This window comes from Gastrolobium bilobum, unplaced genomic scaffold (genome assembly GCF_033153095.1).
Source record: "Gastrolobium bilobum isolate Gb01-03AN ecotype WA unplaced genomic scaffold, APGP_CSIRO_Gbil_v1 utg41763, whole genome shotgun sequence".
Classification (NCBI taxonomy): Eukaryota; Viridiplantae; Streptophyta; class Magnoliopsida; order Fabales; family Fabaceae; genus Gastrolobium; species Gastrolobium bilobum.
The window spans coordinates 31,404-43,421 of record NW_026895909.1 but is presented as its reverse complement, the minus strand read 5'-3'; the positions used below and the strand labels follow the sequence as shown (position 1 = coordinate 43,421).

Genomic DNA, 12,018 nt, shown 5'->3' with positions numbered 1-12,018 from the left:
TATTGAATTGCCAATACTAGAGCCATCAACTCTTTCTCGTACACAGACTTGGATAAGGTTGTTGGTGCTAATGCCTTGTGATACAACTCCTCCTATATTAAAGACTTACCATAGGCAGCGTGTCAGGGAATCAACCTCTCCTTGCGGTGTAACTAACTTCAATGCAGGTGCAACATTGGATAATGGTTTCCATACAGCAACGAGTGCAACACACGGTTTGGCTGAGTCAGCAAACGGTTAGAGAGCTGAGGATAAAAAGGGAATCAAGAGGAGTAGAGAGGCATCTTTGGAGAATTAAGAACTTGGGCCTAAGGAGAGATCAGAGGCTCTCCAACACCTCTGAAATTATCTTGCTTATTTTCTTTATTTCGTATTTCTTATTCAGTTCTGTAATTAGAGAGATTATGGAAGAAATCTGTCATGGAATTTACATGTAATCGTTACAGTGATTTACTGAATTAATACAAATTGTCCCTGTTTCTGTTATTTCTGGAAAATTGTTGTCCTTACTGTTACAATTGGTATCAAAGCTCTCTTTTCTTGGGAGCGTTGAATGGTCTTGACGAGAACGATGGATCGTCGTATTGAAATTTTGGAGGAAAGAGTTGTACGAACCGAGGAAGGGATACAACGAGTTGAAGCAGGGTTAGCTGAAGTCTTAAGGGGAATGCAGAATATGAATGATAATCGAGAGGCTAGTCGGTCCAGGAGCCGTGTGCGGCGAGTACGTGAAGGAGGAGGGAGCAGGGGCTCTTCGGAGCTATCGGGACACGAACCCAGAAGGAAGTATCACGGAGAGACTATGAGGAGGCGGCTGGAGTTGCCTTATTTCTCCGGTGTGGGGGTGTACGATTGGCTAACTCGAGCGGAAAGGTATTTTGAAGTAAACCCGATGACCGATGGAGAGCAATTGAGGGCGGTAATGATCGTTCTCGAGGGGGAGGCCCTACACTGGTACCAATGGTGGGAGAGGAGTACCACAATCACCTCCTGGGAATTATTCCGAGCCGAGATATTAAGCCGTTTCCAACCCGATCTAGAGGGAAACCCACTCCATGAGCTGCTGGGTTTGCGTCAGGTGGGAAATGTACAGGATTACAGAAGAGATTTTGAGAAGATAAGTGGAAGCTTGGATTTCGTTGATGATGAGGTCCTTCGGGTAATCTGGCTAAACGGCTTGACCACTTGCATCAGGGAGGAACTCTTATTGCAGCCCTTAGATAGCTTGCCGTTGATGATGAAGAAGGCACAGCGTATTGAGAGGCGAAATTGGGCTTGGAGGGCTGAGGGAATTGGAGGAAATGGCCAGGGCGTTATTTTGGGCCTGCTAAATCCAGCCATGCAAATGGAGCCCGAACCACTACGGGTCAGGGTAATTATGGGGTAGCGGGACAGAGAGTGGGTCAAGTATTCTCTACTACTTCGAACCCTACGCACGAAAGCCCCAAAACGCCAACGAACCCTAACGCAGCTAATCAATACACGCGCATGGAGGAGAGCCAAGGCAGCAGCAACAACCGTACCAGTAGTCGACGATTGCCTCAAGCTGAGTGGCAGGAGCGTTCTCGCAAGGGGTTGTGCTTCCATTGCGAGGAACGGTGGAACCCTGGCCATCGCTGTAAATCGAAGCAACTGAACCTGTTGTTGGTCGTCGATGGTGAAGAAGAAGACCACGCTCCGGACAACGACGCTCCGGACAACGACGCTCCAAATGTCACGTTCCAGCTTTCGTCTCATAGCTTATTAGGGCTGGCATCTAGTAGATCGATGCGATTATGGGGTGAAATCGGAGGCCATAAGGTTGTAATTCTGATTGATAGCGGAGCCACGCATAATTTTATCAAGGAGGAGACTGCTCGGGAGCTCGGCTTGAAGACGACTAAAACTTCTGAGTACAAGGTGGAGATTGGTAACGGTGACCGTTTAATTTGTGATGGGGTATGTCAAGGAGTAGGGATTCGGTTTCAGGGAATTGAAGTAGTTCAGGATTTGTTCTTGTTCAAGCTTGGAGGTGTGGATGTGGTGTTGGGTATGGACTGGTTACGGGAGTTGGGTACCATTAAAGCAAATTTTCGGGAACTCTCTCTCAGCTTTGAACAAGAAGGACGAAGGGTAAATCATTCAGGCTGAACCTGAACTCTCATGCTCAGAGGCTTCCTTTAAAGCTATCACGAAGGCAATTCAAAATGATGGACAAGGTTTTTTGGTGCATCCTAAGTGGCAGTCATTTTCTATTCCTGAAGATCAGAAGGAGTGGGAAGAATTGAAGCAGTTGCTGGGGGAGTTTGAGGATATTTTTGCTGTCCCTTCGGGTCTCCCTCCCAAACGCAGCAGAGATCATGCCATCCTCCTCAAACCTGGGAATGATGTCCCCAATATTCGCCCATACAGGTACCCTTTCTATCAGAAGGATGAAATTGAGAAAAATGTCAATGAATTGTTGCGTACTGGTATGATTAGGCCAAGTGTGAGCCCTTGTTCAAGCCCTGCAATTCTGGTAAAAAAAAAAGACAACAGTTGGCGAGTATGTGTTGACTATAGGAAATTGAATAAGATAACAGTGCCTGATAAATTCCCAATGCCAGTCATAGATGAATTAATTGATGAAATTGGGGCAGCTAGCATTTTTTCTAAGCTGGATTTGAAATCCGGGTTCAACCAAATCCGGATGAAGGAAGATGACATTGAGAAGACAGCTTTTCGAACTCATGAGGGCCATTACGAATATCTCGTAATGCCCTTCGGTTTGACAAACGCCCCATCTACTTTCCAAGCCTTGATGAATGAAGTCCTTAAACCATTCCTTCGCAAGTTTGTATTAGTGTTCTTTGACGACATACTGGTTTACAGCCATTCTGAAGAAGTGCATATTCAGCATTTGAGGGCTGTTTTAGAGGAGTTGAGGCGACAACAACGGTATGCAAATAGAAAAAAATGCACTTTTGGGCAGCCTCAGATTGAATACCTTGGCCATATCATCAGTTCTAAGGGAGTGGCAGCTGACCCTTCAAAGACCATGGCTATGCAACAGTGGCCGGTCCCTAAAGATACTAAAGGGTTACGTGGGTTCCTTGGTTTAACCGGATATTATAGGAAATTTGTGCAGGGATATGGCATATTGGCCAAGCCTTTAACGGATCTGTTGAAGAAAAATGCCTTCTGTTGGAGTGAGGCAGCTCAGGTTGCTTTTGACCAACTCAAACTCATCATGTGTGATCTGCCCACCCTTGCCTTACCTGATTTTAATAAGCTGTTTACGGTGGTCACCGACGCTTCGGGTAAAGGCATTGGAGCTTCTCTTATGCAAGAAGGGAGGCCGTTAGCATTCATTAGCCAAGGTTTTTCTCCAATGGCACAGGGGAAGTCTGTTTATGAAAAGGAGCTGATGGCTTTGGTTTTTGCTGTCCAAAGGTGGCGTTATTACCTTTTGGGTAGACACTTTGTAATCAAAACTGACCAGAAAAGCCTCAAATTCCTTATGGACCAAAGGGTGTTAGGAGAGGACCAACAGAAATGGACCTCTAAACTTCTAGGATTTGACTTCGAGGTTCAATATCATCCGGGGAAGGAAAATGTGGTGGCAGACGCTCTTTCTAGGAGGGGAGAATTTTTTTCTTTTTCTACAGTAAGGCTGCCCATGGTGGAGCAAATTGAGCAAGAGTAAGGGGCTGATTCTACTCTTCGGCAGTTAGTGCTAGACTTGGCTGCAGATCCTTCCAAGCACCCTGGCTTTCAACTGATGAGTGGGAAGTTGACTTTTCATGACCGATTAGTAATCCCAAAAACATCTAAGCTCATTGACACCTTACTCAGGGAATTTCATGCCACCCCTGTTGGGGGCCATTCCGGATTTTTTTCGCACTTTTAAACGAATCTCCAATTTTGTTTATTGGGAGGGGATGAAGAAAGATATACAAGGCTATATGGCTCGGTGTGCTGTGTGTCAACAGTGTAAGGCTTCAAATTTAACCCCTGCTGGTCTTTTACAGCCTCTACCCATTCCCAGTCAGGTATGGTCTGATATCTCATTAGATTTTGTGGGTGGTTTGCCAAAGGCTTGTGGGGTGGACACAATATTAGTAGTGGTGGACAGACTTACTAAATTTGCTCATTTTATTCCCCTCTGTCATCCTTATAGTGCTCAAGAGGTTGCTGTTCTGTTTATAAAACATATTGTCAAACTGCATGGGTTTCCCTTATCCATTGTCTCTGACAGAGACCGGGTTTTTATTAGCCATTTCTGGTCCGAATTATTTAAGCAGGCTGGTACCTCCCTTAGGTATAGCACTGCTTATCATCCGCAATCTAATGGGCAAACTGAAATTGTTAACAAATGTTTAGAGACATATCTTAGATGTTTCTGTAACCCGCGCCCTAAGCAATGGCCGAACTGGTTACATTGGGCTGAGTACTGGTATAATACCACTTATAAATCTTCTACGGGTGTTTCCCCTTTTAAGGCTTTGTATGGATCTGACCCCCCCTCTTTGTTCCGAGTTGGACACGCTATACAGGTGGCTGCAGTGGACAAAATGTTACAGGACAAGGATGCTGTTCTTGGGGAGCTACAACAACATTTAACAAAAGCACAAAACCGTATGAAAGTCCAGGCAGATAAGCATCGTAGGGACGTCCAATTAGAGCTTGATGACATGGTTTTTCTGAAAATTCAGCCATATAGACTCAAGACTTTGGCTCGGAGAGTTAATGAGAAGCTTAGCCCCCGTTTTTATGGTCCATATCGGGTGTTGGCAAAGGTTGGGGCAGCAGCATATAAGTTGGAGTTACCTCCTTCTTGTCTTATACATCCTGTCTTCCACGTATCCTTACTCAAAAAGGCACTTCCCACTTTAGAGCTAGCCAAGGTCCAGCCTCTTCCTTCTATGTTATCTGAAGATTTTGAGCTGGTGGTGGAACCATCCGAGGTGTTACAGTGGCGTAAAACACTGGGTGGAGCTGTGGAGGTCCTGATTCGCTGGAAGCTTCTTCCTCCTTTTGAGGACTCATGGGAGGACTCTTACATGCTACATCGTCAATTCCCGGAGTTCAACCTTGAGGACAAGGTTCTTAATTTAGGGGGGAGTATTGATACAACTCCTCCTATATTAAAGACTTACCATAGGCAGCGTGTCAGGGAATCAACCTCTCCTTGCGGTGTAACTAACTTCAATGCAGGTGCAACATTGGATAATGGTTTCCATACAGCAACGAGTGCAACACACGGTTTGGCTGAGTCAGCAAACGGTTAGAGAGCTGGGGATAAAAAAGGAATCAAGAGGAGTAGAGAGGCATCTTTGGAGAATTAAGAACTTGGGCCTAAGGAGAGATCAGAGGCTCTCCAACACCTCTGAAATTATCTTTCTTATTTTCTTTATTTCGTATTTCTTATTCAGTTATGTAATTAGAGAGATTATGGAAGAAATCTGTCATGGAATTTACATGTAATCGTTACAGTGATTTACTGAATTAATACAAATTGTCCCTGTTTCTGTTATTTCTGGAAAATTGTTGTCCTTACTGTTACACCTTGCTAAAAAATGCAATGGGGTGTTTGTCTTGCATCAAAGCTGCCCCAATCCCTCTTCCAGAGGCATCACATTAAATCGCGAAGGGCTTGGAAAAATCGGATAGAGACAACATAGGGGTTGTCACCGTAGCTTGCTTAAAGGTATTGAAGGACTCCTCTGCCGCGATACTCCACTCAAAGCTCCCCTTCTTGAGCAAACCCGTTAAGGGTTGAGCTATTTTTCCCAAGTTTTTCACAAATCGGCAATAATACCGGTTGAGTCCTAGAAATCCGCAAAGGGCCTTGATTGTTCGAGGAATGGGCCATTGTAATATACTTTCCACCTTCTAAATACAATTGTAGCTCAGGGATTTTTTTTGTCAATGATCTTTTTAACAAATAAATGCTTCCAGATTATTTTCTTTCGTTCAAATGTTAAATTTTAATAATAGTCCTGGTGGATGTTACTTGCTTTTTGTGTTTTGTATAACATAGCTTGATTAATAATATTATTGTAGTATATCCTTTTTTGAAAATTGAAACTTTAATGTTTGATATGCAGATCATGCATGCAAAATCGTGCTCTGATCTTTATAGAGTTGTTGGTGAGGAATTCTGGTTGGCTACCTGGTGCAACAGTATTGCATTTGAAGGGTAAGTTTCCATAGTGCTAATAGTCTCTGGAAACATAATTTCTTCAAATGCTTACTTTTTGCTTGTTAATGTTTCTTCAGGAAGCAGCTTGAAGGGACAAGAATAACCCTTGTAAAAATGTAAGCGAGATACAAGCCTTGTGGAAATTCCAATTTCCTTTTCTTGGCTGCTTTATTTTACTTTTTATTCTTGTATATTTTATTGGGGAATTGAATATTTTTTCAGGAAGGAACATGGTTTTGACTTTGCAATTAGAACACCTTGTACACCTGCTAGATGGGAAGATTATGATGCAGAAATGGCAATGGCATGGGAAGTATGTTTCTCATACCAAACAACTTTTAGTATATTATTTAGCTGATTGTGATAGATATGCCCCCTTATATGGTCAATTTATGTGGCTTATATCTAAAGAATGTTTCTTTAGCATCTTTACCAATGGTCATTGGTAAAAATGGCCACCTCTTTCATTCGATCATCATTTTTACTTACATGGTCATTGCCAGCTTTAGAAATTTGCTGACAGATATTTTATTCTTCTTGAAGTTTCATCTGAAAACATGTTTTTGTTTATTTGTTTATAGTTCAAGTTACTAAATGAATTGTGACATTTACCTTATATCCATCTTGGGACTGTTTTCTGTTAGACTCTCTGCAATGCTTACTGTGGTGAAAATTATGGGTCTACTGATTTCAACACACTAGAAAACGTGAGAGATGCAATTTTAAGGATGACATATTACTGGTATGACATTTTCGTAATGTACAAATTATCTGTTTTGTTTTTTTAGCATTTGAAAGTCATTTCTGTAAATAGGACTGAACTGCTTTTCAGGTATAATTTTATGCCGCTGTCTAGGGGATCTGCTGCGGTTGGATTTGTAGTTATGCTGGGCTTGTTACTTGCTGCCAATATGGAGTTCACGGGAAGCATCCCACAGGGTTTACAGGTTGATTGGGAAGCCATTTTGAGCTTGGATCCAGACTCCTTTGTGGATTCGGTTAAAACATGGCTATACCCATGTCTGAAGGTGACAACCTCGTGGAAAGACTACCCTGATATCGCATCAACTTTTGCAACAACAGGATCGGTTGTTGCTGCTTTGAGCTTTTCTGATGATTGAACTCCTGTAAACATGACCAGGTGAGTTAACTGCATATTAACTGTAAACGGGCTTGTTACATTGTAACCATATGTTAACGATTATTGTACAATATTGTACGTTATTGCATTGGGTGATAAAATTACCATTTCTCTTCTCTCCAATTTTTCAACAACCACTAGTTGCCTCGTGGGCCCCTGCGCGCCCCAAACAGTCGCATGTTTTCTGTCTGTATTTCACTTATTGAATTGTTCACAGCAAGAATCGCCGCTATCCTAATTCTTGAAACCCTTTTTTTAAAAAAATCCTCCATCCTTCACTTTATTTCCTGTTTTATCTCTATTATTCTCGTTATGGTTAATGGTTAGGTGTACATCCACGATTGAGATATTCAACCTTCCGTATATAATTATTTTATTGTTTAGTGCGCAGAAAAAATCAAAACAGTTTGGTAGGATAAGACGCATAAACCCAACTTTATTGTGAATGATCTGTAGATTTTGCGAGAGATCGTAAAATAATATTTAGGGGAATATTATATGCTTAAACATCACAATCTAGTTTTGTCCTTTTTCCAACTTTTATCCTGCTGTGAATATTTTTTGCTAAATTTTTGAAGTTTCAGAGTCTAATAACATCAATTGATTTAAGGCGACCATTTCATTTGATAGATTTTGAGGTGAGTAGAATAAAGGATAATAAATATCATCAGTATATTTCATATCTACTATTTTAAAAGCTAAAATTTATTTGAATTAAGATTTTTTTAGTTATTTTATTTTAGATCTTTAATTCATCATCTATATATTCAATGTATTTAAGCCTATTTATATTAATAGGCCTATATTGTAAATAACAATTTAACCGACACAACAGAAAAAAAAGTAGGATTAAACTGAAAATGTAAAAATAAGTTCAATTTTATTAGGCTAATTATTTTTCTATATATATCCTATTAAACTGTTTGACATACATATATGTGACATAGGGGTTAAAGTCATGGGCATTCTCTGTGAGATCAAATCACAGGTTGAAATCTCATATATGTAATTGTGTCAATAATAATTATTTGTTCGCGTGAAAAAGATTACAACCCTTGTAATAAGGGTACTTAGTTTTAGGAAAGTCACCCCTTTGTGGATGTGATCGAACTTGAATCGAATTGAAAAATAAAATAAAAATAATCGATGAATTGATGAAGAAATAAAAAAATATTTACATCTCTAATATAAAATAAAAAGTTACATTTATCTAAACTGAAGTATCATTTCGCTTGTTGGTTGACAGATATAACTAAAACATTTTCACAATGATTCTTAAATATTAGATTTTGTTCCTATTTTACTTGAATTGATGTACGAAAGTTATGCTCATTCATATATATTTTGCAATAAAATTGCTGCTGCGATGGAGGTTCAAGTTATGAGTGCTTGGCAGGAAAAAATCACCCCTGAAATATCTTTAGTTATTTATTTGTCTTATTTATTGGGTGTTGATTGTTGAATTCTTGAGTAGCTGCTTGACATCTGATTCGGTGCCACCAAATACCTAATAAAGTTGATAAACCCATCAATAGATTATATCTTGAGCTACCTATACCTATACTTCTTCAAGCGTGATTGCCATTTAGTATTGTCGGAAGGCGAGAAAAGATATGCCAATGTTTTGAAATGCATGTGCTTTATTTTTAGACGAAAAGATTGCCTATGACGTTTTGACTTTTGAGAATATTAACCTGAATTATACGCTGTCATTCTTTCACCGGTATGTGGGATATTCTGGAATTAAGTCCTCTAGCATTTTCGTTAAGAGCAACGATATACAGTTATAGAAAGACTCTTTTCTAACAGAATTTTCACATACTTCTTCATATATTGTTAAATAAAAATTAAGAACTTCAAAAAAATTCCACCGCCCATTCTTTTCCAACGACATTTATATACTATTGCTTCCTCTGCATACATATGTGCACTGTGCACGCACACATGCATACAGGGAAAATCATTTTACACTATTTTAAATTAGTGTCTAATAAACTCACGTGACTAATAATTAGATTTGTTAGATGATACAGGTACATGTAAGATTTGTTATTCTTAGTGTAAAGATAAGTTGATCCTTTCATGTGTGTGTATATATTATTCTCACATTCAACTAACGAAACCTCACACGAATCAAGGGCGTAAATATATATTACAGGCCGTTTTTTTTCATTTTCAGCACTCTTGTATCTTCACTTCACCATATTGGTTAAGAGACCATTCGTAACTATTGATAGAGAAAACATTACTAAGAAATGCCATTACTGTTCTATGTCTATTAATTTAAGGTCATTAGCAAATTCTCATAGAAGAATATTTTGGCACTTCCTTGTGAATGAAGGCAAACGTAGTGGACATGCCAGTGTGGAAGATCCCTGATAGTTAGGTCCTTTTTCTCATCTTCGCCTAAGCCTCACCCTTGACTTGTCCTTCTTGACTTTCTTCTCTCCCGTACTCTTCTCCCGACGAAAGGCTCTTCTACGATGGAACCCAAACCTGTATTTTAAACAAGAAAAGGGTTAAGATACTCCATTCCCCACAGCAATGCATGACTCTCTATTATAAGCGTACCCATGCATAACACGATAACTTAACCAGCATGGAACTTAAAAGGTGACTTATTTGGGTTTTGACATATCTCACAAACAGTTTAGAACTCACCTTTCATTTTTCTCCTCGTTTTCTTCCTCAAGTTCATAACATCAAATTGATTTTGGCTCATCATGAACTCTTTCAGTGCTTCGTGTTTGCTACACCACTTTGACTTGGCTGAAGCAAAGAGCCACGTGGAGTTCATATGCTTGTTAACCATACGTGCTGCATAGTAAGGGATTTTGAGTCCCTTTGTCTTCCAAGACCTGAAGCGGGTGCTGATGAACTTTAAACAATCCATTAAGCTCTCTTTAGCGAGCCCTTTCATGTCATAAGCTTGTGATCTTCTCCACAAACTCTTACTGTGAGGACACGCCACATCCGATAGGCACAGAGCTCGAGTGGTATCGCTTATAGCAGATTCTGCATCTTTAAGAAGCAAATGACACTGAGCTCTGTTGCTATGAAGCACAATCCTCTCTTTCCTAAGTTTAAGAGGGCACAAATCCAAAGCCTCTGTGTACTTCATCACAGCCTTTTCAATCTCCCCTGACAAAAATCTCTGATTTCCTTCTTGTTTCAGAACACTCGACAAGGCTTCTTTTTCTCTGATTTCTTGCTCATTCATTAGTCTTTCTCTCTTAACTCTTTCTACCTTCAAATCCCATAATTCTTCTAGTGTTCTCCTTGTTCTTTCGCTATTCAAACTCAACTTGTAAAACTTGATTTTGTGGTAATCCTGCAACAGAATCTGCATGATTGCTTGTCCAACTTTGTGTTTTCCTCTTATGTCTCTGAGTTCTACCAAATCAACAAGAACTGGAGCTGCAGTGTCTATTACTTTATACCTTGTTACTGGGTCTCTGAGAAGTTCGAAAAGACTTTCAATAGCCATGTGTTGCCTATCATCTGAGGATCTTGCCACGTTACAAAAATTCTCTATCACTTCTTGCAAATCTGCTATACTTTGTCTTCCAATTTGGGTGTGACACAGAGTTCGTAGAAGTCCTATTCCACCAGGTGAAGATGGATTTGCCATCCCTCCCCACATTCCACATAAACCCTTCAAGAATTTCTTCTTGCAGATAAATCTGAGAGATTTTTCTTTGCATGCAAAGCAATCTATGAGATAGAGAGACCAGCACTGAAGCTGGCTACCCCATTCTTCTGCTTTTCTATTTTCTAATTCCAAGCTTCCAAACCCTCTTGTTAGCAAGTTTCTATGGTACTCCAATCTATGTGACTCCTTCAAGCAAACAAACTTATCATATACCTCATTTAGGCACGTGGAAGCTATGTTAATAGCTGCTTCTATGATTTCTGATCTATGTTCATTAACGGCTTCAAAAGTAGCTTCATGGCTAGCCAGATGATTCAGTGCTCGAAGTGCAACTCTTTGTTCAACCCAACTTATCTTACCTCGAAGCAGTTCCACTAGTGGCTGAACCACCATAGACTTAACAGCTTTTTTGGCAAACTTAGCTTTGTGCATGGTATAGGAACCAATGATATGTGCTGCATAATATGGTATATATATGTTCTGGTGCCTAAGAAGCCAACCTTTGTCCTTGACACCTTTTCTAATCAGTTTGGCCATACATCTAAAGCTGCCAAGGGAAGGAAATTCTGGATCGTTTGGTTTAGTCATGGCGATTTTCCATATCCCACTTAAAACCAGGATATGTTCTTGGTCTTCTCTTAGAGGCATTTGTTTGAAGTAATGGGCAATTTTAGTTCTTCTAATAGAAGGGACAGTTTCAGACAAGATGCAGAAGAAACAGGAACAGTTTTTGCATGTTGGCTTATCAGGTAGCAAATTATGACTAGTCTTGCTAGTTGAAATTTTTGAAATTTGGGACACCATGGATAGAGATGAGTTTGATGTTTTGGATAGATAGTCTTTGGTATGGATGATGAAACACATATCCCAAAGATTAATTATATACGGGTGGGTTATTTTGGCATGTTGGAGACCTTGTGGCTCGTGAAAAGAAAGTGAGTTGAGTAGCACATGTTACATGTACAGTACAGAAAGTAAGTATCATAAGGGCCTCTGTTCAATACGTGGGATGCATGATTTCTTCTTCAAACAAATGATCCAAAGTTGAAGAAAATTCAACGG

General features: G+C 40.0%; 2 protein-coding genes across 5 annotated transcripts in view; one reads left to right on the top strand and one right to left on the bottom strand.

Moving 5' to 3' along the window:
• The window catches only part of LOC133296780 (suppressor of RPS4-RLD 1-like), a 29,302-nt gene extending 21,897 nt beyond the window's left edge, over nt 1-7,405 (top strand). For 2 of the 4 annotated variants that reach the window (XM_061495837.1, XM_061495834.1), the window contains 5 exons: nt 6,069-6,160; nt 6,241-6,279; nt 6,386-6,476; nt 6,808-6,905; nt 6,996-7,405. In XM_061495837.1, coding sequence (XP_061351821.1) covers nt 6,069-6,160; nt 6,241-6,279; nt 6,386-6,476; nt 6,808-6,905; nt 6,996-7,284 — 609 coding nt within the window. In that variant the 3' untranslated portion in view covers nt 7,285-7,405. Of the gene's footprint in view, nt 1-6,068; nt 6,161-6,240; nt 6,280-6,385; nt 6,477-6,807; nt 6,906-6,977 lie in introns of all 4 variants that reach the window. The other 2 variants (XM_061495836.1, XM_061495833.1) reach the window with 1 other exon arrangement.
• Nucleotides 7,406-9,954: 2,549 nt separating this feature from the next.
• On the bottom strand, nt 9,955-11,760 carry LOC133296781 (uncharacterized). The gene has a single exon (XM_061495838.1). The coding sequence runs from the start codon at nt 11,758-11,760 to the stop codon at nt 9,955-9,957; it is 1,806 nt and encodes a 601-aa protein (XP_061351822.1).
• Nucleotides 11,761-12,018: the final 258 nt, after the last annotated feature.